At 43.7% G+C, this 27707-nt stretch overlaps 1 protein-coding gene across 2 annotated transcripts in view; it reads right to left on the reverse strand.

Annotated features, from left to right (window-relative positions):
- TDRD7 (tudor domain containing 7) overlaps window positions 1-27707 on the reverse strand; it is a 121429-nt gene that overhangs the window by 24910 nt on the left and 68812 nt on the right. For both annotated transcript variants that reach the window (XM_073549740.1, XM_073549739.1), the window contains exons 11-14: window positions 23978-24112; window positions 22960-23046; window positions 21832-21966; window positions 8168-8278 (exon numbers count right to left, since the gene is read on the reverse strand). In XM_073549740.1, coding sequence (XP_073405841.1) covers window positions 8168-8278; window positions 21832-21966; window positions 22960-23046; window positions 23978-24112 — 468 coding nt within the window. The remainder of the gene's footprint in view (window positions 1-8167; window positions 8279-21831; window positions 21967-22959; window positions 23047-23977; window positions 24113-27707) is intronic.

A 27707-nucleotide genomic window follows, 5' to 3' on the forward strand; every position in this document is an offset into this window, starting at 1 on the left:
AAGTACACACATATTTGGTGTCGCCGCGTCCGTAGCGACCCGCCCTATAAAACTGCCCCATTAGTTAACCCCTTTAGCGAACCCCTTAAAAAATAAAAAAACGAAGCAAAAAATAATGATTTATTATCATACCACCGAACAAAAAGTTCAATAACGCGCGATCAAAAACACGCATATAAATATCCATGGTACCGCTGAAAACGTCAGCTTGTCCCGCAAAAAATGAGCCACCATACAGCGTCATCCGCAAAAAAATAAAAAAGTTATAGCTCGCAGAATAAAGCGATGCAAAAATAATTTTTTATATAAAATAGTTTTCAGTGCATAAAACTGACAAAACATAAAAAAACGACCTAAATGAGGTATCGCTGTAACCGTACCGACGCGAAGAATAAAACCGCTTTATCAAATTTTACCGCACGCGGAACGGTGTAAACGTAAAAGAAATTCATGAAACGCTGGTTTTTGTTCATTCTGCGTCCCAAAAATAGGAATAAAAAGCGATCAAAAAATGTCACGTGCCCGATAATGGTACCAATAAAAGCGTCAACTCGTCCCGCAAAAAATAAGACCTCACATGACTCGGTGGGTCAAAATACGGAAAAATTATAGCTCTCAATATGTGGTGATGCAAAAACTATTTTTACAATAAAAAGCGTCTTTTAGCGTGTGACAGCTGCCAAACATAAAAACCGCCATAAATAGTGAATCAAACCCCCCCCCGTTATCACCCCCTTAGTTAGGGAAAAATAATAAAAAAAAAAAATGTATTTATTTCCATTTTCCCATTAGGGTTAGGGCCAGGGCTAAGATTAGGGTTAGGGGTGTGTTTGGGTTAGGGTTGGAGTTATAATTGGGGGGTTTCCACTGTTTGGGCACATCAGGGGCTCTCCAAATGCAACATGGCGTCTGATCTCAATTCCAGCCAATTCTGGGTTGAAAAAGTCAAATGGTGCTCCTTCCCTTCCAAGCTCATATAGGGTATCAGCATACTCAGGACAAATTGCAAAACAACTTTTGGGGTCCAATTTCTCCTGTTACCCTTAGGAAAATAAAAAATTGGGGGTAAAAATATCATTTTTGTGAAAAAAAAATGATTTTTTTATTTTCACGCCCAGGCGTTATAAACTTCTGTGAAGCACTTGGGGGTTCAAAGTGCTCACCACACATCTAGATAAGTTCCGTGGGGGGTCTAGTTTCCAAAATGGGGTCACTTGTGGGGGGGTTTCAATAGTTTAGGTACATCAGGGGCTCTCCAAACGCACATGACACCCGCAGACCATTCCATCAAAGTCTGCATTCCAAAACGTCACTACTTCCCTTCCGAGCCCCGACGTGTGCCCATACAGTAGTTTTCTCCCACATATGAGGTATCAGCGTACTCAGGACAAACTGGACAACAACTTTTGGGGTCCAATTTCTCCTTTTACCCTTGGGAAAATAAAAAAAAATTGGTGACTAAAAGATCATGTTTGCGGAAAAAATACGATTTTTTTATTTTCACGCCTGGGCGTTATAAACTTCTGTGAAGCACTGGGGGTTCAAAGTGCTCACCACACATCTAGATAAGTTCCTTGGGGGGGTCTAGTTTCCAAAATGGTGTCATTTGTGGGGGGTTTCCACTGTTTTGGTACATCATGGGTTTTACAATCGCGACATGGTGTCCGATCTAAATTCCAGCCAAAAATGTCAAATGGCGCTGCTTCCCTTCCGAGCTCTGCCATACGCCCAAAGATGTGCATATATAGGAAGGAGAGAAGTCCGGCTTTCAGGATCACGCTGTTCCAGTCCAAAGTTCACAAGGAGTTAATCCAAGGACCAAGCAGTGATTATAACTTCTTTTTATTCCATAAACTCTACGCGTTTCGTGTACACACTGTACACTTCCTCAGGAGCAAAGTTACACTGGCATCACATTCCATTCTCCTTATATACTAACTCCCCCAGGAAGTGAGGTAGGTGCTCATTGCACTTAAAAAAATTCACACATAACTATCAACATAAAGTAAAATCACAAAAATCACTAAAATTCATCTATAAAACACACTTCTATAAAAACACACATATGTAAAACTTCACACTAGAAAAAATGTAAAACATTATAATAAAATTATGATTATACTCAATAAAAATCTAAAATTCTTGGTACATCATATCAATTAGCAGAACAACATACACAAATATCTTATATAACCGCACTTATATTTTCCTTTCAGTATTAACCCTTCATTCAACATATTATACTTTTACTTTCCTTATATTTCAGGCAGATGATCATATACTAATTAATGTATGTACTCCTATGCGGATTCGATCCTGCACAAGAGACCCATGCTCTGCACTCAAGAAACGTTTCTGTTCTCTCAGCCAAAGGCTCCACATCTCCAGAGCTGTCAGTTCCTTTTCAAGGCACCAGCCAACTGTTCCAATCATAGTAAAATACCGCCGATTGTATCTCTTTATATGTTAGCGATATGATCATTCCCTTGCTGTAATGTTATAGCATGGACATCACACAATTATCAGATGCCAATACTACTCTAATCCTTAGCAGACAAATATGCAGAGCACCAAAATTATTTAAAGATGTCAGATATTTCATTTAAACCGTAGGGTTGCAGAGTCTGCAACCTATGAATCCAGTAAATTTCCTTTCTCATCAGAATGACACTCCTGTTCACAGTGTCTTCTGAAACATAATCAATTGGGGCCACTTTAATACATGGTTTCTTCCCATGTTTTATAGTGCAATGTTTTGATACTCCATGGAACATAAAACCTTCAATTATATTGTGTCTGTGCGAATTCATGCAGTTATGCAGTTCTTGTGTGGTTTTACCCACATACTGTAAACCACATTCGCATTCTATCAGATATATCACAAAACTGCTTTTACAATTCAGGGAAAACTTTATATCAAACACCTTATTATTCTGAATTGATCTGAATGTGGTCATATTATGCATAATCATGCCACAACACAGACACCGAGCGGTATTACATTTAAAGACTCCTTGTTTTTTTGCATTGTTCATCCCATTGCGGTTCCGACTTGATAGTTTCTCCTTAAACTTTTTAACTAATTTTACTAAACAAAATAAAAAAATTAGGAATATTTTACAGGATCATTGGTCTGTTCTTCTTAATGATCCAGTGTTGGGGAGTATGCTACCGAATAAACCAGGACTAACCTTTAAAAGATCCTCTACTCTTAGAAATATACTGGCCCCCAGTCGCCTGAAAAAAGAAAAAATTAGGGATGAACAATGCAAAAAACCAGGAGTCTTTAAATGTACACCCACATATGGGGTATCAGTGTGCTCAGGACAAATTGCACAACTTTTAGGGTCCTGTTACCCTTGGAAAAATAAAAATTGGGGGTGAAAAGATAATTTTTGTGGAAAAAAATGATTTTTTAATTGTACCGCTGTACGTTATAAACTTCTGTGAAGCCCTTGTGGGTTCAAAGTTCTCACCACATATCTAGATAAGTTCCTTGGGGGGGTCTAGTTTCCAAAATGGGGTCACTTGTAGGGGGTTTCCACTGCTTAGGTACATCAGGGACTCTCCAAACGCGACATGGCATCCGATCTGAATTCCAGCCAATTTTGCATTGAAAAAGTGAAACGGCGCTCCTTACCTTCTGAGGTCTGCCATGCGCCGAAACAGTGGTTCCCCCCCACATATCAGGTATCAGCGTACTCAGGACAAATTGCACAATAACTTTTGCAGTCCAATTTCTCCTGTTACCCTTGGTAAAATAAAAAAAATTGAACCTGAAGTATTTTTTTTGTGAAAAAAAGTTAAATGTTCATTTTTTTTAAATATTCAAAAAATTCCTGTGACGCACCTAAAGGGTTAATAAACTTCTTGAATGTGGTTTTGAGCACCCTAAGGGGTGCAGTTTTTAGAATGGTATCACTTTTGGGTATTTTCTATCATATAGACCCCTCAAAGTGGCTTCAAATGTGATGTGGTCCGTAAAAATAAAATGGTCAATTTTTAACCCTTATAACTTCCTAACAAAAAAAATTTTGGTTCCAAAATTGTGCTGATGTAAAGTAAACATGTGGGAAATGTTATTTATTAAGTTTTTTGTGTGCGTATCTCTGTGATTTAAGGTCATAAAAATTCAAATTTGGAAAATTGCGAAGTCTTCAAAATTTTCGCCAAATTTCCGTTTTTTTCACAAATAAACGCAAGTTATATGAATGAAATTTTACCACTAACATGAAGTACAATATGTCACGAAAAACAACGTCAGAATCACCAGGATCCATGAAAGCGTTTCAGAGTTATAACCTCAAAGGGACAGTGGTCAGAATTGTAAAAATTGGCCCAGTCATGAACGTGCAAACCACCCTTGGGGCTTAAGGGGTTAAAACATATCTACCACAAAATGGTATAAATAGAAATGTCAGCCCAGGGCACAAAATCAAGCTCTTTAGCAGCTCCACTTACCAAATATTGAAAACATTACAGGTCTTAAACAACTATGCATGTTTGGTATTTGTAATGTAGAATTAGACTATATAATAATACTAGCTGAAGAGCCCGGTGCTGCCTGGGCATAGTAACTAGCTGTGGGTAGTTATAGCAAATTATAATTATCCTCCATCCCATAGTCCCGTGCCCATATACCCATCACACATATCCACGATCCCATAGCCCGTGCCCATATACCCATCATACATATTCGCCATCCCATAGTCGAGTGCCCATATACCCATCCTTCATCTCATAGTCCCATACCCATATACTCATCATAAATATCCTCCATCCCATAGTCCTGTGCCCATATACCCATCATACATATCCGCCATCCCATAGTCCCGTGCCCATATACCCGTCATACATATTCGCCATCCCATAGTCCCGTGCCCATATACCCATCATACATATCCGCCATCCCATAGTCCCGTGCCCATATACCCGTCATACATACCCTCTATCCCATAGTCGAGTGCCCATATACCCGTCATACATACCCTCCATCCCATAGTCCAGTGCCCTTATACCCATCACACATCCTCCATCCCATAGTCGAGTGCCCATATACCTGTCATACATATCCTCCATCCCATAGTCCAGTGCCCATATACTCATCACACATCCTCCATCCCATAGTCAACCATTATGACATCATAATGAGCGGCGGGGCTTGCAACCTATGACGACATCAGCGTCGCCATGGCAACCATTAAGACATCATAATGAGGGGCGGGGCTTGATACACACTTTTTCCCCATTATGTAAATAGGGGCAAAATTGTTTGGTGAACTGGAACGCGCGGGGTTAAAATTTTGCCTCACAACATAGCCTAGGACACTCTCGGGGTCCAGACGTGTGACTGTGAAAAATTTTGTGGCTGTAGCTGCGACGGTGCGGATGCCAATCCCGGACATACACACATACATACAGTTGTGGCCAAAAAGTATTTCCACCCCTGCAATTCTGTCAGATAATACACAGTTTCTTCCTGAAAATGATTGCAAACACAAATTCTTTGGTATTATTATCTTCATTTAATTTGTCTTAAATGAAAAAACACAAAAAAAAATTGTCCTAAAGCCAAATTGGATATAATTCCACACCAAACATAAAAAAGAGGGTGGACAAAAGTATTGGCACTATTCGAAAAATCATGTGATGCTTCTCTAATTTGAGTAATTAACAGCACCTGTAACTTACCTGTGGCACCTAACAGGTATTGGCAATAACTAAATCACACTTGCAGCCAGTTGACATGGATTAAAGTTGACTCAACCTCTGTCCTGTGTCCTTGTGTGTACCACATTGAGCATGGAGAAAAGAAAGAAGACCAAAGAACTGTCTGAGGACTTGAGAAACCAAATTGTGAGGAAGCATGAGCAATCTCAAGGCTACAAGTCCATCTCCAAAGACCTGAATGTTCCTGTGTCTACCATGCGCAGTGTCATCAAGAAGTTTAAAGCCCATGGCACTGTGGCTAACCTTCCTAGATGTGGACGGAAAAGAAAAATTGACAGGAGATTTCAATGCAAGATTGTGCGGATGTTGGATAAAGAACCTCGACTAACATCCAAACAAGTTCAAGCTGCCCTGCAGCCCGAGGGTACAACAGTGTCAACCCGTACTATCCGTCGGCGTCTGAATGAAAAGGGACTGTATGGTAGGAGATCCAGGACGACCCCACTTCTTACCCCGAGACATAAAAAAGCCAGGCTGGAGTTTGCCAAAACTTTCCTGAAAAAGCCTAAAACGTTTTGGAAGAATGTTCTCTGGTCAGATGAGACAAAAGTAGAGCTTTTTGGGCAAAGGCATCAACATAGAGTTTACAGGAGAAAAAAAGAGGCATTCAAAGAAAAAAAACACGGTCCCTACAGTCAAGCATGGCAGAGGTTCCCTGATGTTTTGGGGTTGCTTTGCTGCCTCTGGCACTGGACTGTTATGATTGAGTCACCGTAGGAGGCAAAAACAGAAATGCTAGCTAGTCCTGAAAACCAGAGAAGTTGGCAACTATCAGATTGCAGACCCCTGAACCTATCAACACAACTAGCAGTAGCCGTGGGGGGTTCCTACGATGACCTAGACCCCTCGATCACAGCCAGAGAGATACACCCGCCTAAAGAAGCAAAGTGGAAATCTAACTGCCCCAGAGCAGACCCCAAAGCAATAGGCAGCCCCCCACATATAATGACGGTGAAGCAAGATGAAAACACTTACACAGACAGAAAGACAGGCTGAGCAAAGACGGGGCCCAAAAACTACCTAGATAGGAATGGATAGGAAGGCTGCTGTCTGCAATCTGCCAAAACCCTATCAGAGACAAAAGCCAACAAGCTGATATAAAAATGGCCCTGAAGCAACTAAGCTTCAAAAACTAAATCAGCACTCAGGTACTTTCAGAAGACAGAGCTTTAGGAACACTGCACACTCCAGTAGGGAGTGGCAGAATCCAAAAAGCAAGAAAAACAAAAACAAATCTTAGATGCAAAAAGGCAAAACAGAAAACTTAGCTTTAGGAGAGCAGGAATCAGACTGGTGTCCAAGAGTCCACAGAGAAATCACCCGCAGGGCAGAAAGGGCGTAGGCTGCCTTAAATCCAGTCAGTGACTCCACTCAGCCAATCGTCTTCATTAGTCCCAGGTGCCTGATAATCAGGCTCACTACCTTCCTTCACTAGAATAGGGAGTTCACCAGGCCTCAGTGACGGAGGGGAAAATGAACTCACAACACTGGACTGCTTGACCGTGTGCATGGCATTATGAAGTCTGAAGACTACCAACAAATTTTGCAGCATAATGTAGGGCCCAGTGTGAGAAAGCTGGGTCTCCCTCAGAGGTCATGGGTCTTCCAGCAGGACAATGACCCAAAACACACTTCAAAAAGCACTAGAAAATGGTTTGAGAGAAAGCACTGGAGACTTCTAAGGTGGCCAGCAATGAGTCCAGACCTGAATCCCATAGAACACCTGTGGAGAGATCTAAAAATGGCAGTTTGGAGAAGGCACCCTTCAAATATCAGGGACCTGGAGCAGTTTGCCAAAGAAGAATGGTCTAAAATTCCAGCAGAGCATTGTAAGAAATGCATTGATGGTTACCGGAAGCGGTTGGTCGCAGTTATGTTGGCTAAAGGTTGTGCAACCAAGTATTAGGCTGAGGGTGCCAATACTTTTGTCTGGCCCATTTTTGGAGTTTTGTGTGAAATGATCAATGTTTTGCCTTTTGCTTCATTCTCTTGTGTTTTTTCATTTAAGACAAATTAAATGAAGATAATACCAAAGAATTTGTGATTGTAATCATTTTCAGGAAGAAACTGAGTATTATCTCTGACAGAATTGCAGGGGTGTCAATACTTTTGGCCACAACTGTACACACACTTGAGCTTTATATATTAGATAGTAAGTATGGTTAAAAAAAAAGTTAAAAATAATTGTGGAATTGCATTTTTTTTGCAAAGTCGCCATACTTGGGATTTTTTTCTCGCTTTCTAGTGCATCACATGATAAAATGAATGGAGTCATTCAAAAGTACAACTTGAAAAACAAACAATGCAAAAAAGAAACAAATAGCCAGAGAAGGATTAAAAACCTACAAATAAGTGTGAAAATTTTGAGAAAACAATACAGAAAATGCTTGTTTAGAGGCACATAGATTCTAAGAAATACTTGTTTGAAAGCTATTACCTTGATACTACATTCTGAACGGTTTAAAACAGTGCTTCGGAGCCACAAGACGGCGTCTGGTGTCCACATGCCAATGTTGAGCGGAAGATCAGCAAGGCAGCATCTTTTGGCCTTAAAAAAAAATAAAAATCCATTTATAAAACACAAGAGATTTTAAGGGATGACTTCTAGTGATCAGCGAGTATACTTGTTGCTCGGGTGCGCGCCAAAATCAAACTTTTCGGATTTTGGCGCGCACGGCGAACCGTCAAAAGTGCGCAGCGCAGGTCAAAGCGCAACTAGCGCACGGCCTGCGCACGATCTGCGCACCCTATGCTAAAGATAGGGTGCGCCGATCGCAGGCGCCGCTGTGCGCTAGGAGGCGGCGCTACAAGCAAGGGGCGGGCACAGAGCTGGCTCGGGGGCGGAGCTACCCCCGGCCGTGCGTGCGCTTAAAAAGCGCTAATGTGAAACCAGCCTAAAACAGGGTTCCCCAATTCCAGTCCTCAAGGCCCACCAACAGGTCATGTTTTCAGGATTTCCCTCGAATTGTACAGGTGATGCAATTATCACCTGGGCAATTTTAAGGAAATCCTGAAAACATGACCTGTTGGTGGGCCTTGAGGACTGCAGTTGGGGAACCCTGCACTAAAAGACGCTTTTTATTGCAAAAACTAGTTTTCGCATCCCCATAATTTTGAGAGCTATAATTTTTCCATATTTCGGTCGACAGTAATGTGAGGTCTTGCTTTTGCGGGACAAGTTGACGTTTTTATTGGTACCATTTTCAGTAACAATATTTTTTGATCGCTTTTTATTCCAATTTTTGGGAGTCAGAATGAAAAAAAACAGCAATTCAGGGATTGCTTTTTCGGGTTATTGTTATGTGGTTCCACGTGTGGTAAAATTATTAAGGCAGTTTTACTCTTCAGGTCAGTACGATTACAGCAATACCCCATTTATATTTTCTTTTATGTTTTGGCACTTTTACACAAACTATTATAGAAAAAAGAATTATTTCTTCAATCGCTCTGTTCTGAGACCTATAGGTTTTTAATTTTTCTGCTGATAAGCACCCATACAGCTCTGTATTTTGCGGGACAAAAACATTTTTCAGCGGTAACATGTTGATTTACATTTGTCTTTTTGATCGCATATTGTTGCACTTTTTGTTCAGCGGTATGATAAAGCATTGTTTTGTCTTTTTTTTACTGTGTTCACTGGAGTTAACTTTTTTTTTTTTTACATAAATGTATTTTTTGGAAAAATATTTGTTTTTTGTTCTTTGAGGATTTTTTAAAAATGTTTTTACACCATTTGTTTACATTATCCCTGGATGGGACATCACTATATAGTATCAGATAGCTGATCTGATACTTTGCAATGCTACTGGACTACAGGGCATCGAGCAAGATCTGACAGGCAGGGATGGGGAGAAGCCATGTCAAAAGGCTCTCAGCAGGTGTTCACAAGCCACCTTCCCTGCAGGACCCTGCAGCCATCTTGGGGCTGGGAGGTCTCCATGAAGACCATCAGAAGAATGTGATTGCATTGCGTTGATCTGATGGGAGCACTCAGGGAGACCCCTCCCTGTGTGCGAACTCCTTGTTGTCGCTGTCACTATTGACAGTGGCATCAGAGGGGTTAAACGCCCACGATCGGTGATGGCCCGATAGTGGGCGTTGCGCATGGTGTCAGCTCTCACACAGATCTGAACCTTGTCCCACCCTGCAGAAACGAAGCCCTCACGAAATTAAAACGACATGGGTCTTGGAAAATACACACATTAAATAACCATATTTTCCGGCGTATAAGACGACTAGGCGTATAAGACGACCCCCCAACTTTTCTAGTTAAAATATAGAGTTTGGGATATACTCACCTTATAAGACTACCCCTCCTTCCAGTGTTTGCTGCGCTGTTATGTGCATGACAGCACGGCAAACACATCTTATCGTGAGGGGAAATCATCCAGCGTGAGCCCGTAGCTGTGATCGGAGGTGTAAACTTTACCTCCGGTCACTGGTGACAGCCAATGGGACAACTGCTCCCATCAACAGACACCTACAGCCGCTAATTACAGTGAGAGCAGGTGCGGCAGATGGGAGTATTGATCTGCAGCTCCTGCGCTGCAACGGTAATTAAAAAAAAAAACAAAAACGGTGTAGCTAGTTATCAAGAAAAGAGGGGTCCCCATGCTGTTTTATTATTTAAAATAATAAAAAAAAAACAAAAAAAAAAAACGTGGCCCCCCCGCCCATTTTTGACAACCAACCTTGCTAAAGTTGACAGCTGGGGAGGCTAGTATCCTGAGGCTGGTAAGGGGCCATGGATATTGCCCCCTCCAGCCTAAAATAGCAGTCCACACCCGTCCAGAAAAGGCACATCTATTGATGCACCAATTCTGGCGCTTTGCCTGGCTCTTCCCACTTGCCCTGTAGCGGTGGCAAGTGGAGTTCATATTTTTGGGGGTCGGTGTCACCAAGCCCATGGATTAGTAATAAAGAGGCACCTATAAGACACATATCCATTACTAAGCCTATAGTTACATGGTACATAAAGAAACAGCAAGAATAAAGTCCTTTATAAGAAGTAAAACAAAACACAGTTTTACATTTTTATTTAAAGGCCTAAATCCATCAAAGCCCTCGTTCTCCTGTAATAAAAGTAAAATGAGGAGCAGCTCATTCACCAGTGGTTTTCAGCCTGGACGGACACATCTTGTTACCGTCCAGGTTGAAAACTGTTTATCCCCCAGACATGGATTACGGCATAAGACAGAACGACAAACAGGTATGGTATATTGTTGTTTTATTATTTTTGGTTTATTACAGGAGATCGAGGGCTTCGGTGAAATTAGGCAAGGTCGTAAGTATGGTTTAATAATCTCAATTAAAAAGGAGTCTGTCATTCTTTCAATTAGAGGACTTTTTTCTGGGTGTATGTGTTTTCTTACAATGTGACTACAGGATTAGTAATGGATAAGTGTCTTATAGATGCCTCTCCATTACTAAGCCGTGGGATTGATTTCACCGGACAATACACGGGCGACATCAAACCCAACTTGCCACCGCTACAGGCCAAGTGGGAAGAGCCGGGCAAAGGGCCAGAATTGGCGCATTTAATAGATGTGTGTTATGAGCTCATTTTCTGCTCCACCAGTTGAGAGTTCTCCTTTCGTTCTCCCTCTGGTGGTGACAGGAGGTAGTGAGGTTGGTTTAATTGGTAGTGATCTGCCACCTGATGAGGAGGATAACGATTGGATCTCTGGAGTATCAGACTGGATATAAGACAGTCGACGCCCTATCCTGGTGCTGGTGATTCAGTCTGCTTCTCAGGTCTTGGACTCAGCTCTGTTCCAGTCTTCTCAAGTTAAGTTGTTTTTGCTAATGTTCACACTTGCTCTTGTTGGTCAATTCAGTTTTTTGTGTGGTCAGCCAGCCCGGCTGGGCTGTGCTGAATTTACATTCTTATTTATCTGTATTTGCCAATTTGCCTTTTTTTTGTCCCTTATTAGATTGGCCTCTTTTTGCTCTGTCTCAGAATATTTCAGAGTGCTGATATAGTGGGAGAAGTCTAGTGACTTCAGGGTTAGTTTTGCTATCAGAAGTGTTGGACGTTATTTTTGGTAGGGTTTTTTGGCAGATTGGAGACAGTGTCTTTCCTGTCCTTTCTAGTTAGTTTGGCCCCATCGTTTGCTCAGCCTATTTTCCTGCCTTTGTTTGTGTTTTCATCTTGCTTCACCGTCAATACATGTGGGGGGCTGTCTTTCCTTTGGGATCTGCTCTGGGGCAGTTTTCCTCTTTTCCTGCTTTAGGCTTATTTAGCTCCCCGGTTGTGACGAGGCGTCTAGGACCATCGTAGGAACGCTCCACGACTGCTACTAGTTGCGTGGTTAGGATCAGGGATCTGCAGTCTGCATAGTTACCAATCTCTCTGGTTTTCTGAGACTTAGCTTGTGTTTTTTTTCTCCTCGGCGATCCATTCATAACAGATGTGCTATTTCTGGGCAGCTGCAGGCAGCTATTTTTAGGTTAGGGTGGGCAATATCCATGGCCCCTCACCAGCCTGAGAATACCAACTCCCAGCTGTCTGCTTTAGCAAGGCTGGTTGTCAAAAATTGGGGGGGCCCCATGCCGTTTTTTTTTTTTTTAAATTATTTAAAATACCCTGGGCATCCCAGTCGCCTGCAGCTTACTTCACTGAAGAAAACACCTGGCATATAAGATGACCTCCGACTTTTGAGATTTTCAGGGGTTAAAAAGTTGTTTTATATGCCGGAAAATACGGTATGTTTTTTCAAAGTTCTGATTGCCTTATTCAACATTAAAAAAAAAAATTAAAAAAAAACACAGGATTTTTGGGTTGCTTACCGTAAAATCTGTTTCTCGGAGCCTTCATTGGTGGACACAGAGACCATGGGTGTATGCTGCTGCCACTAGGAGGCTGACACTATGCACAAAAAAGGTTAGCTCCTCCTCCGCAGTGTACACCCCACCGACCGGCAGGAAATTCCTCAGTTAGTGAGAAAGTAGTAGAAGTAACAGAAAACAGAACAGACAACTCAACGTAAATAACCAACAAACATAAGAACAGGAGTTGTAGAACATGGGAGGGTGCTGTGTCCCCCAATGAAGGCTCCGAGAAACAGATTTTACAGTAAGCAACCCAAAAATCCTATTTTCTCTATCGCTTCATCGGGGGACACAGAGACCATGGGACGTCCCAAAGCAGTCCCTGGTGAGGGAGAACAAACTTCCATCAGGCCAGCGGACTCACCACCGCTGCCTGCAGGATCCTTCTACCTAGGCTGGCATCCGCCGAAGCGTAGATGTGGACTTTGTAGAATTTCACAAACGTGTGAACCGATGACCAGGTTGCAGCTTTGCAAAGCTGCAGCGTGGAAGCTCAGTGGCGCACCGCCCAGGAGGCACCCACTGCCCGGGTAGAGTGAGCTCTAATTCCCGGAGGGGCCAATCGATGTTTGACCCGGTAGGCCTCCAAAATTGCCGATCTGATCCAGCGAGCAATAGTAGCTGGAATGATGAAGAGAGAGTCTGCCTTCCGCAAAGGAGTCGTCCTAGCTAGGTACACCTTCATCGCCCTGACCAAGTCCAGCTTGTTCAAGGAGCGCTCCCGAGGTTGTGTTGGACCCGGACAAAAGGACGGGAGAACAATATTCTCATTCAGGTGGAAAGTGGACACCACTTTAAGAAGGAAAGAGGGCGGAGGCCACAGAACTACCTTGTCCTAGTGGAGAACCAACAAAGGAGAGCGGCAAGAGAGGGCCGCCAATTCCGACACGCACCGGATGGAGGTGATGGCTACTAGGAAGGCTACTTTCCATGAAAGGAGAGATAGGGAAACTTCCCTGAGAGGTTCAAAGGGAGGACCTTGCAGAACCTCGAGAACCAGATTAAGATCCCAAGGATCTACGGGCGCTCGGTACGGAGGAGCCGTATGAGCCACTCCTTGAAGGAAGGTTTTGACCTGAGGATGGGAGGCCAACATCTTCTGAAATAAAATGGACAGCGCCGAAACTTGACCTTTTCAAGAGCTGAGGGCAAGGCCTGCATCAAGCCCTGCCTGAAGAAACGCCAGGACAGAAGGGAGCTAAAAACGCATGGGCGGAATGTCGTTGGCCTCGCACCAAGTGAAATAGGCCTTCCAAGTACAGTAATAAATTTTGGAAGACGATGGCTTTCTGGCCCGGATCATGGTACGAATAACTCGATCCGAAAAGCCCGATCGTTTCAAAACCTCGGTCTCAACAGCCACGCCGTTAAATTGAGTGGCCGAGAATTGGGGTGGCAAATCGGACCTTGAGACAGCAGATCTGCCCTGTCTGGAAGATTCCAGGGGGCGTCCGCGAGAAGGTTGATGATGTCCGCGAACCAAGACCTTCTGGGCCAATTCGGGGCGATGAGGATGACTGGAATTCCTTCCGCCTTGATTTTCTTCAACAGCCTGGGAAGAAGAGGCAGGGGAGGGAACAGGTAGGGGAGCTCAAACTGCGACTAAGGAATGGCCAGAGCGTCGGCGCCCACTGCGAGAGGATCTCGAGCCCTGGATACAAACTGTGGGACTTTCCTGTTGAGGCGAAAAGCTAGCAGATCTACATCCGGGGTTCCCCAACGACGGCAAAGCTGAAGAAATACCTCCGGACGTAGGCACCACTCTCCAGCCGCGAGACCCTCGCGGCTGAGAAAATCGGCGGCCCAGTTGTCCACGCCGGGAATGTGCACCGCGGATATTGCCGGGACTGAAACCTCTGCCCAATGAAGAATCTTGGACACTTCTGCCAGGGCTGAGACACTCCATGTCCCCCCTGACGGTTGACATATGCTACCGCTGTGGCATTGTCTGTCTGAATCCGGATAGGCCGGCCCCTGAGAAGTCTCTCCCAGTGAACGAGAGAGAAAAATCGCTCGTATCTCGAGGACGTTGATCGGCAGGGCTGACTCCTGAGTCGACCATCGACCCTGAACAGTGTGATTGCGGAACACTGCCCCCGAGCCGAGGACGCTGGCGTCCGTTGTCACAATCTGCTAGTGAATGGGAAGGAATGACCATCCTAGGGAGATGAGAGGAGACGTCAGCCACAAATTGAGGGACTGCTTGACCCGGTATGAAAGACAAAATGGGCGATCCAGGGAAAGAAAAGACCTGTTCCACAGAGACAGGATGGCATGTTGGAGAGGTCTGGAGTGAAATTGGGCAAAGGGAACCGCCTCTGTCGCCGCCACCATCTTTCCCAGGACTTTCATGGTTGTCCGGAGAGATGGAAGTCGTATGATCTGCAGCGATCGTACATCCCGCTGCAGGGAGCCAATCTTCTCTTGTGGGAGAAAAACCCTCGATCGACGAGTGTCGAACAATAGACCCAGAAACACAAGACGTTGTGTCGGAACAAGGCAGGACTTCTTTTTGTTGATGAGCCACCCGAAATTGGACAGGGTGTCGAGGACGATGGTAAGACTTTGGTGAGCTTGATGAAAGGATGGAGCTTTGATCAGAATGTCGTCGAGGTACGGAAAAAGAACGAGACTTCTGATTCTCAACAAGGCCATCAACGCCGCCATGATCTTTGTAAATACTCTGGGTGCGGTGGCGAGACCGAACGGCAGTGCAACAAACTGGTAATGTTCCTGGCGAATCGCAGGAATTTCTGATGCCCGGAGAATATGGGAACATGCAGATAGGCATCTTGAATGTCTATTGAACACATGAACTCCTGCGTCTCCATGGAAGCGATTACCGACCGAAGAGACTCCATTCGGAAATGATGCAGTCAGACTCTTGTTGAGTAACTTGAGGTCCAAGATGGGGCGAACTGTACCGCCTTTTTTCGCCACCACAAACAGGTTTGAATAAAACCCTGTGAAACGTTCTGATTCGGGAACGGGCACAAACACTCCAGAACGGAGGAGAGAGGTGATGGACGCAAAGAACCCCGGAACTAAGGCAGGATCTTTTGGAGGTCGGGACTCGAAGAAACGATCACGGGGACGAGAAACGAACTCTATCTTGTATCCTGATGATACAACTTCCCTGACCCAAGCGTCTACTGAGGCAAGCCAGACGTCTCTGAAGAAAAGGAGTCGACCTCCCAATTGGGAAGGACCCTCGGGAGTTCGTTGATAGTCATGCTGATGTGGACCGTCCAGATCTGGACCTGGAGGATCTGCCCTGGGAGGAGAGATCGCCAGGAGGGAGTGGGTCTGAATGACACCTTTTTTCTATCCTGGCGTGCCTGCACTCTGTTGGTTAGAGAAGTTGTCTGTCGTATTGAAGCGGTGGAAAGTCCGAAAGGGCCGAAACCGACGTCTTAGCGGAGGTCTGTGAGGCTTGGACTGAGGGAGGAGGGAACTCATGCCTCCAGTGGCGTCCTTAATAATCTGGTCCAGCTGGGATCCGAAGAGACGCGCTCCCTGAAAAGGCAGATTGGTAAGGGACTTTTTTGAAGACAAATCCACCTGCCAAGCCTTGAGCCAAATTGTACGTCGGATTGCCACCACGTTGCTTGACGCCTGAACTGCGCAAGACGCGGCAACCAAGGAGGCAGACAGCAGATAATCCCCTGCATGGGAGATCTGGTTGGCCAGTTCAGCCAATTGCTCTGGTTGGGCCTTATCTAGGATGCCCTTGCGGAGATCCTCTGCCCAAGTGGCTATGGCCTTCGCTACCCAAGATGAAGGGAAGGCTGGGCTTAGCACCGCTGCAGCCGCTTCGAATGTTGACTTTGCTAAAGATTCTATAATTCTATCATTAGAATCCTTTAGTATTAGAACAAAACCGTTGGCACAACCCTGGTGACCGGAGGTGGTGCACAAGTAGGATCCCAATCCGTGAACTTCAATTTATATAGACTTGGCACACACCAAAAAGATTCTGATGCAGAAAGGTGGTTTTAATGAATTGCAGTACATACATACAGACGTTTCGGTCTAGGACCTTCATCAATGTACAATAAGTTGTACTGTGAGCTCTTAGTGACTGGGCTTTAAGGGAGACACCAATACTGCAAGGAGGCACCTGCGGCCGTCCCACATGGTTCTATATAACAACCCTTGGATTCGCGGTGGATACTGCGTTCACTTGTTATATAGAACCACGTGGGACGGCCGCAGGTGCCTCCTTGCAGTATTGGTGCATCAGAAGCTTTTTGGTGTGTGCCAAGTCTATATATATTAGAATCCTTTAGTGACACCACACCTGAAATCGGGAGGACCGTGTTGTTAGAAAGTCTGGACACGAGTGCGTCTACCGAGGGGGAAGCAGACCAGTTGTCGGTGGCCTCTTTGGCAAATGGGTACAGCACGCCGAGGCACTTCCCTCTTTGAAAGCGCCTGGTCGGATTTTCTCTTTCCCTGGTAAGGATCTTGCCAGAGTGGGAGGCGAAGACCCTAGAAGGTGTTTCTGCCCGTCTGAACGAAACCTCCTGTTCTGAGGATTTCGCAGGGGAGTCAGATTTCGAAGGTGTGGTTAATCGCAGCAATGAGGTTCTGTACCGCAACCTTCATGTCCTCGTCCTGGTCCGAATCCAGCTCTAAGATCTCTTTGGATAACACATCAGAGAACGCTTCACCTGACTCGGGTGAGGAACCCCGGGAGGGCGACTGCTGGGAAGGACTATGTGGGGATGTGAAGCCAGGAGAGGATCCCGGCCGGAGATCCTGTCTGGGCCTTTTGTGGATTCTGCTGGCTGGCTCAGATGAAGCTTCATGGGACCTGCTGGACCCTGCAGAAGTGTCCAGGGGCAACTTATCAAGGACGGCTACTAGGGACTGAGACACCCTGGTGAGGTCTGCCACAGAATGTGAAAAATACGAGGCCCAACCAGGAATGGGGGGGGGGGGGGTTCGTTTTCACGTGGCGCAATAGATGGCTCTTGGACGGGGTCATGCTGAATGGGATTGCTGCAGTCCAGGCAATGGGGAATAGGCTGACCTGAGGGAAGTTTGCGATTGCAAGAGGAACATGCGAAGAACTGGACTAGAGAGCCCGTGGGGGCCGGCGGACGGCCACGCTCAGCCGTTAGGCATAATGAAGGAAGAAAAGAAGGACCCTGAAGAAATGCCGGAAGGTTGGGGAACAGAAAGGCAGAGGAGGGTGTCAGTCTGCAGTTGCAGAACTATTCACGGTCCGGTGTCCCCAAAGCGATGTACCAGGCTCGTGAAGATTGCAGGGCCCCAGCAGGGGGTAACCGACATCCGTTTTTCGTCTCCGGCTGACAGGCTGCAAAGATGGCGGCAGCCTGAGGTGAAGGAAAAAGCGCGGTTCAGGAGGGTCAAGAAGAAAGGCGGAGCTAGCCGCCTGAACCAAGGCAAACCGCCCCCCCTACCCAGCCACAGGTCAAGAGAGGCGGTGGGAGGGCCTAGGAACGGGCGGGAGTGCAGCCGGCCTATGTGAGTGAACGGGGGGCGTGGCCACGACGGGCACGAAGGCCCAAAATGAAGCCGGGGACTAAATTTGAGACGGCGGCCGCCTGTCAGCACGCTGCCGCGGCCCCCCACAAAGAAGACGCCACCAGAACACTGCTCTAAGATGAAGCCCCCGATGAATACAGGCGGGGGGGGGGAACAAGGCCCGCACTCTAGATGAAATGTGGCGACCGTCGGTCGGCGCGGGCAGCGTATAAGAACCTGCGGCGCTGCCTTGGCGCCGCTCCATGTTCCATAAAGGTACCGTCTTTATCCAACGTTGTCTGTAATCTTTCCCGTGTCCGCGCCTCGTCCGACCGACAGGCTCTGGTGGGCGAGTGGGTGGGAGGCGGGGGGCAAGGACCATCCGTTGCTGGCACGCACCTGTGCTGAGCTTCTGGTCCGCACGGAGAGCTATGAGGATACGGGGTGGCAGTACACGCCGTACTCATAGCCTCTTTGTGGGAGTACAGTTGTGACTTCACACTGTATCCCTCCGGAAACCTGAAAAGGAACGACGCACATCGAGGTAGATATGGGTCTAATGAGAGACCCGTGTCCACCTCCTACTGACACTAAGCTAAACTCAGGAATTTCCTGCCGGTCGGTGGGGTGTACACTGCGGAGGAGCTAACCTTTTTTGTGCATAGTGTCAGCCTCCTAGTGGCAGCAGCATACACCCATGGTCTCTGTGACCCCAATGAAGCGATAGAGAAAAATGGACACGTTTGGTCTCCGTGTAATCTGGTGAGGAGAATCATAATATCAAGTTATTTTTACAACACAATTTAAGCTGTAAAAATAATCCCCAAAAGACAGTCAGAATTGTGTTTTATTTCACAATTTCACCGTAATTTTTTTTCCGCTTTCCAGTACACCACCTGGTGAAATGAATGGTGTCAATCAAAAATACAATTGGTCCCACAAAATACAAGTTCTCATTTGTTTATGTGGACAGAAATAATAATAATAAAAAAAGTTATGGCTCAGTGAAGGAGAAAACAAAAAACCACACTATTAGATGCCATGTCGCATTTGGAGAGCTCCCGATATGCCGACACAGTGGAAACCTCCCACAAGTGACACCATTTTGGAAACTAGACCCCCTCAGGGAACTGATCTAGATGTGTGGCGAGCACCTTGAACCCCCCAGAAGGTTCAAAGAAGCTTATAACACTGAGCAGAGAAAATAAAAAAACAAAACTTTTTCCTATAAAATTCTTTAGCCCCAAATTGTGCAGTTTCACAAGGGTAACATGAAAAAATGTAACCCAAACTTTGTTGTGCAATATCTCACAAGTACAAACACATCCCATAACTGGGGGTAAACTACTATTTGGGCGCACAAGGCGGCTCAGAAAAGATGGAGTGACGTTTTGGAATGCAAACTTTGATGGAATGGTCTGCCGTTGTCATGTTGCGTTTGCAGAGCTCCTGATGTGCCTAAACAGTGGAAACCCCTCACAAGTGACTCTGTTTTGAAAACTATACCCCTCAAGGAATATATCTAGATGTGTGGTGAGCACCTTGAACCCATAGGTGCTTCCCAGAACTTTAGAACGTTTATTTATAGAAATGAAATATTTTTTTCTCCCAAAAATGTTGTTTTAGCTATCATTTTTTTTTCCCATTTTCACAGGGATAGTGAAAGAAATAAAGAAAGAAAGTGGACCCCAAAATTTATGTAGTTTCTCCTGAGTATGCGGATATCTCATATGTGGTACACTACTTTTGAGACATAGTGCACAGCTCAGAGGGGAACAAGCGCCATGTTGGAGTTCAGATATTGCTGGAATGGTTTGATGGTGCCATGTCACATTGGCAAAGCCCTTGACGTGCCAGAATAGCAGAAACCTCACATATTACCTCATTTTACAAAATACACCTCTCAATGAATTCATCTAGGGGAGCAGTGATCATATTGACTCCACAAGTGACTCACAGATTTTTATAATACTGGGCAGTGAAGAAAGAAAAATTACATTTTTTGCAGAAAAAAAATCTTCATACTGGGAAAGGGGCAAAAATTGCACCAAAATTTGTCCCACAATTTCTGTTGAATATAAAAATACCCCATATGCGACTGTACAGTACTGCTTAGCCATATGGCAAGACTCGGGAGGAACAGGGTGCCATTTGTCTCCTGGAGCTCAGGTTTCCTAGAATAGTGTGCGGACTCCATACACAGAGCGCTTAAGTTTGGGGTGGGGGGGTTGCGGTGTTTTATGCCGTTCCGCGCATTGTAAAATTGTTAAGGCAGCTTTATTCTTCGGGTCAGTACGATTACAGAGATACCACATTTCTTTAGGTTTTTTTTTAGGTTTTGGCGCTTTTCTGCAATAAAAGCTTTTATAGAATAAAATTATTTTTGCATTGGTTTATTTTGAGAGTTATAATTTATTTTTCTGCTGATGGAGCTGTATGGTGGCTTTTTTTTTTTTTTTTTTTTTAACGCGACAAGATGACATTTTTAGCTTTAACATTTTCATTTACATTTGTCTTTTTAATCGCGTTTTATTACACTTTTTGTTTAATGGCATGATGGTAAAGCATTACTTTTTTATGGTGTTCATTGAAGGGGTTAACGGTTGGGACAGTTTTTAAGGTCAGGTCGTTCTGGAGGTGGCGATACCAAATATGTATTTTTTTTTTCCATAAAAATATTTTTTTATGGGTACAATATATTTTGTTTTGGGTTTTTTTTTTTTTTAACCGTTCCTCTATGGGACAGTTTTTGCAGTCTGATCGCAGTTCTAATGCATTGCAATACAATACATTAGAACGGTCAGCCCTGCAGACACAAGTTAGTTCGGTCATGCGCTGCGCATGATCGAACTAACTTAACTAGTGCCTGGTGAACCAGATGTTGTCATAACGACATTGGGTCACCATGACAAAGATTAGCCCTTTGCAACGCCGCAGATCAGAGTGCAAAGGGGACTGCTTTTCTCTGCATTGCCTGCTAAATGCTGCGATCATAGTATTTTGGGGGTTTAAGTGCCGGGAGTGGTGGGGCACCGTTCCTGCAATGAGTGCTAGGCATCAGCTGTCAGAATAAGCTGACACTTGACAGCACACACACCCTCTGTGAGCACAAAATCGCCATGACGTAGACATAAGTCCAAAGTTGGTAAGTAGCAGCCAACTTGGACGCATGGCTATGCCTACGGTTATAAATGGGATGAATAAGACCTTTCACTAAATCTACTACTTTTCTAATTGCCTTGAGGTTACGCGGTTGTAAAATGTTTGTTTACCACAAAACTCTTAAAGTCTGAATTAGAAAAAAAAAATAAAAGCAAAACTAATTTATCTGATGTAACGGTAGAGTCCGAATTTTAGGTGGAGCAGAAGTAGTTAGAAAATTCTTATTTTACAATTTAGTAACTTTCACATAAATGTAAAAAAGTTTAGAATAGCAGTTTATAAGTTAGTTTATAAATTGGGGACTTCGATTGATACACTTTATGCTCTAGCAATGGTGTTCCAGTTATCCCTAATGTTACAATTTTACTACAGCTAGTGTTATCATACTTGCTTATTTAGCACTTGATATGATGCAATATTATAAAATATTGGCCAGTCGAAAGGATGGAGACATAGAGGAGTTTGAACTTTGTCTTACAGACTCCACAGTCCAGGCAGATTTATAGAAAACGGAATAATCCGTGGAGCAGCAGGAATAAAATCAGTGCAAAAACCGGTGACATGTCCTTTACCAACATTCCTGTTATTTTAGCTGTGTCTTGTTCTTTCAGTTACCTGAGGTGGTATTGAGATTAAATCGCGTAAAAAGTGAGAAGGAATTTCTCTCAGCTCAGACACTTTCACTGAAGCAATTGATCCAGTATCCAGGAACTGAACATCTAGTGCTCGACTACTGTGGACACTTGTTATCTATATAGAAGATAAAATGGAAACAGGTATGGGTACAGGAACCCAATATGCGGATCAACGAATGAGATCTATGTAGAGTCCGTACACCCCACAGAACTCTACTCTGTACACTCCTAATTTCACGATTAGAGAGGAGTAGATAGATTTGTGGAACTCCAGTCACAACGTCCAGGTCAGTGATACCTGGCGGCTAGACGGAAGTTCCACGATTCTCTTACTTTGCGTCATTTGATTTGTCAAGGCTGGCACAACACCATCTATGCAGCTTGATGCACAGATGACATGGCGCGAGCCCTGGCTAATCAAAAGCCGTGCCGGCAGGTAAGAGAATTGTGAGAATCCTGTCTAGCTGCCAAGCATCACTGACCCGGACCGAAGAACCGCAAATCAATCCACTCTCCTCTCTCAAATGTTATTTACTGCATCCTCAGTTTCTTATGGAACAAATTCATTGACTTTTAGTGCGCTGCTTGACGGAATAACGAATCCAGGTTATGATGAAGAATTAACCATTACCCAACGCGTTTCGAAGTATATACACTTCTTCCTCAGGGGGTGACATATCAAATATCAGATATGTCACCCCCTGAGGAAGAAGTGTATATACACTTCGAAACGCGTTGGGTAATGGTTAATTCTTCATCATAACCTGGATTCGTTATTCCGTCAAGCAGCGCACTAAAAGTCCATGAATTTGTTCCATAAGAAACTGAAGTTTTTGCGGTCACAGAGTTGACCGTTGGACGTGCAGCAGGCAGACCACGGATCATACATGTCTGAACCTCTCCTATAAAGGGTGAGTGTATTTTTATTAACTCTTAATATTTACCCGGATAAGACCCTATTGCGCTTTGATGTTTCTATAGTTTATCTACATTTACTGCATCCTCTAATGTGTCCCCATAAGCCATGATATACTGGTTTTTACAACATTACAGAATATTAGATCTGAAGAGTTTCCTTCATGAAACAAATGACAATGAATGGCCTTACCTCCACACGTGCCCATTTCCCTTTGTTGAAGAGCAAGCATACTTTTCCAGAAAATGGAAGGGATACAAATAAACTAGAAGTAACAGTCTAGAAAGCAGTAGAAAAGAAGGATTAACCATCATAATATGAATAACAGTAATGAACAAAAATGCAATCTGTCACAACTATTCCATTTAGAAATCTGGAAGGAGAGGTCACTCAAGCGCTGCGGATGATGTATCCACGAAGCATCAAACGGAAGGAAGATTATAACATTTATTAAACCTGTAATAGAGTGACCTCTCCTTCCAGATTTCTACTGTTCGGTCTTCCCAATGACTCATGTCCTTGCAGCGGCTGATGTATATTCAATTCTATGCTAGATACAGGTTGCCTTTAGCAACCAGACCAGGTGAGTGGATTCTATTGATTAAGAACCTATTGCGCTTTTTGTTCCTAGTATCTCATCTGAACTATTCCATTTGATAGACGGAGTCCAGCAACATGCGCCACTGTTCACATCTAAAGGATGGCCAGTGTGGGTCCATCAGATGCAGATGGTATTAAAGGAGTTACAAATCAGACAGAGCACCATGGCTTTTAGGACTCCAGGACAGAAGCCTACTACCTCTGAGCTCATAATCCAGCTTGGATATGAAATGGGGAGAGTATAAACCAGTATTCAGTATTAGGACTTTTTACGTCTATCATTTATATGCTGTATACATTTTTATGGCTATAACATTATATGGAGATCATGTAGCCATGACTTTGGTATTTCATTGTGAGAAACTGCCAGGAACCCACAAGGCGGCAGCAGAAACCGTATTTTATCACTGACAGTCCCCAACAATATATCCAGGGGTAAAAAAAATTAAAATAAAGAAAAAAAAAAAAACAACCATGTGCAATATACTAACTAAACAACTATATGAAATTTTCCACGTTACAAACAAGATTTCTGTGTTGCTTGCGGTTTTGGTGACTGTAGCTCACCCTATGCACTGAATATTCACGAGCACACAAATTCTGGGCATACCTTGGAATTAAATTCAGCTTCAATCTTATGCAGCATATCATTAAGTTTTGTCAGACCTTTTGATGGCAACTGACAAAACAGTGTACCATCAGAACAAACGTTGGTCACATTCACATTTGTGTATGAAGCGTTCACCTAAAAGATAGGAGAAACTTGGTTTATTGCCAAAAGTACACGTTTGGGAAGAGGACACATTTTAACACCAGGTTTCTAAGGGTGAGTGCACACGCTGCGGATTCACCTACGGATTCTTCTGCGCGGATTTGCACATAAAACAGCAGGTAAAGTAACCTGCAGATTTGTCAGCGGTTTTCCCCTGCGGATTGACACCTGGACAATGGAACAGGTGTCAAACCGCTGCGGAACCCGCAGAAAGAATTGACATGCTGCGGATTTAAAACCGCGGAAAAATCAGCAGCATGTGCACTGCGGATTTGAAATCCCATTGGCCAACATTGTACTGTACACTGTCTGCGGAACTGCTGCGGATCTGCAGGGCCGGATCCGCAGCGTGTGCACATACCCTAATTCTGGAAAAGAATTAATCAAATCCTGCAAAAAGTCATTATTATGATACACTTTAAACACCTTCAGCCACCAAGCCTGTTTTCACCTTGATGATCAGGACAAATTTTACAATTTTGACCAATGTCACTTTATGCAGTAATAATTCAAATACTTCCAACGAATCCCACAGATTCTGAAATAGTTTTTTTTGCAACATATTGTACTTCATGTTAGTAGTAACATTTCTTCGATTTGACTAACAGTAGGCAAAAATGTAGAAAATGTTGAAATTTTCAAACTTTCAAATTTTTATGCCCTTAAATCAGAGTTATGTCACAAAAATTAGTTTATAAGCGACATTTCCTACATGTCTACTTTACACTAGCACAATCTGGGAAACTTTTTTTGTTAAGAAGTTATAGGGGTTAAACGTTGACCAGTGATTTCTCTTTTTTTTTTTTTCAATAACATTTACAAAGCTTTTTTTTTTTTTTTAAAGTGAACACCTCATATTTAAAAAGGTGACTGAGGGGAATGTGGAGAAAAAAAAAAGGAATTTTTGGTATTAACCGTAAAATCATCTTTTTTGGAGCCTTCATTGGGGGACACAGGTAACCCATGGGGTGTATGCTGCTGTCGCTAGGAGGCCAACACTGGGGAAAAAAGGAAAATGGCTCCTCCCCAGCAGTATACACCCACAGACAGGCACCAAGTACCTCAGTTGGTGTAAAAGCAGTAGGAGAAGCAACCAAAAACTCAACATATCTAACCAACCCAATAACATTGGTACGTAGGTCCAAAAGCGGTACACACAATTAGGGAGGGTGCTGTGTCCTCTTTTATCGCTTCATTGGGGGACACAGGTAACCATGGGACGTCCAAAAGCAATCCCAAGGGTGGGAACAGAAAGAATGCTAAGAAAACAGGACTTTGGTCGGTCAGTGCGTAACCGCCGCCTGCAGCCCCTTTCCTACCCAGACCTGCATCAGACGAGGTATGGGTATAAACCCTGTAAAACCTCGCAAAAGTGTGCAAGGACGACCAGTTCACGGCCTTGCATATCTGTAAGGCCGAAGCCTGGTGACGAACAGCCCAGGAAGCCCCCCAAGGCCCAGGTGGAATGAGCTCTCACTTTCGGAGGCTGTTTGTCCTGAACGTGGTAAGCCTCCAATATCACCGAACGAATACAACAGGCGATAGTAGACTTAGAAGCTGGGAGCCCCTTTTGACGACCTTCAGAGATGACAAATAGTGAATCGACAAGACAAAGATTCGTTCGTACATAAAATAATTGCACATTTATTCATAGTCCCAATGCATTTCGAAGTTAAAATTTATACACTTCTTCCTCAGGGGATGATATAAAGGTACAATAGCGTTGCTTGCATGTTAAATACATTTGACATTAGAAAAAAAAAAATTGGCGCCAAGAATCACATATTCAAAAAAGTCAAAGTTCATATATTGACCTATACACCACCACATGATTTTAACAGATCATTTTCTTTTATATAAAACAACGCATAAAATAACATTTATTTAAATTGGAGATAAAAATATATATCTATATAAAGAAATATATCTTTATAAAGGATATATATATATCCTGTAGACTGTGAGCCCTCGCGGGCAGGGTCCCCTCTCCTTATGTACTTGTGTGTCCCTTGTCTTACACTTGTTTATTATTCTTGTATATATTACACTTGTCTATATTTCCCCTTTTCACATGTAAAGCGCCATGGAATAAATGGCGCTATTTAAATGAATAATAATAATAATAATAATAAAATATATATATATATATATATATATATATATATATATATATATATATATATCTGCTATATAATTGTCTAATTGTCTGTAATGGAAATCCCACCTCGCTGATTTGGTCGTGGCCTAACTGCCACGACCAATCAGCGACAGTTGCTTAGTCGTCATGGCAACACGGCCGCATTGCTTATTGTACAGGCACATTACAGCCGTTAAAGGCATCACTGCTGCGTCGCTCATTACACAGGCACAGTCCTGTACATATTCTGGAGTACAATACATTAGGTAATTAGGTAACAGTAGAACAGTGACTGCAGCTCTGGGTGTAACTTACGTACAATACATTAGGTGACAACAGAAAAAGTGACTGCAGCTCTGGGTGTAACTGGACTACAATACATTAGGTAAAAGCAGAACAGTGACTGCAGCTCTGGGACTAATTACATTAGGTAACAGCAGAACAGTGCAGCTCTGGGTGTAACAGGAGTACATTAGGTAACAGCAGAACAGTGACTGCAGATCTGGGTGTAACTGGACTACATTAGGTAACAGCAGAACAGTGACTGCAGATCTGGGTGTAACAGGAGTACACTACATTAGGTAACAGCAGAACAGTCACTGCAGCTCCGGGTGTAACGAGTACAATACATTTGGTAAGATCTGAACAGTGACTGCAGCTCTAACTGTAACAGGAGTATAATACATTAAGTAAGAGCAGAACGGTGACTGCAGCTCTAGGTGTAACTGGACTACAATAAATTAGGTAAAAGCAGAACAGTGACTGCAGCTCTGAGATTAACTGGAGTACAATACATTAGGTAACTGCAGAACAGCGACTGCAGCTCTAGCTGTAACTGGAGTACAAGACATTAGGTAACAGCAGAACAGTGACAGCAGCTCCGGGTGTAACAGGAGTATAATACACTAGATGGTGGCCCAATTCTATCGCATCGGGTATTCTAGAGTCTCTGTTAAAATAAAAAATAGTGATATACTCACCTTCCGACAGCCCCTGGATTATTTCTCTCCTCTCACCACGCTCCTGGCATCTTCCGGTCCCAGTAATGCTTAGCAAGAAGGGCAGATGACGTCACTCTCGCGAGAGCGCGACGTCATCAGCGGTGTTTCGCGCTAAGCATCACTGGGACCGGAAGATGCCAGGAGCGTGGTGAGAGAGAAATAATCCAGGGGCTGTCGGAAGGTGAGTATATTCACTATTTTTTATTTCAACAGAGACTCTAGAACACCCGATGCGATAGAATCGGGCCACCAACTATATATATATATATATATATATATATATATATATATATATATATATATATATATATATATATATATATATATATATATATATATATTCACTAAACATGTGATTCTTGGCACCAGTTTTTTTCAAATATCAAATGTATTTAACCTGCAGGCAACGCTATTGTACCTTTATATCATT

The sequence above is a fragment of the Dendrobates tinctorius genome, unplaced genomic scaffold, assembly GCF_039654945.1.
Source record: "Dendrobates tinctorius isolate UK_male_01 unplaced genomic scaffold, ASM3965494v1 ptg000160l, whole genome shotgun sequence".
Lineage (NCBI taxonomy): Eukaryota > Metazoa > Chordata > Amphibia > Anura > Dendrobatidae > Dendrobates > Dendrobates tinctorius.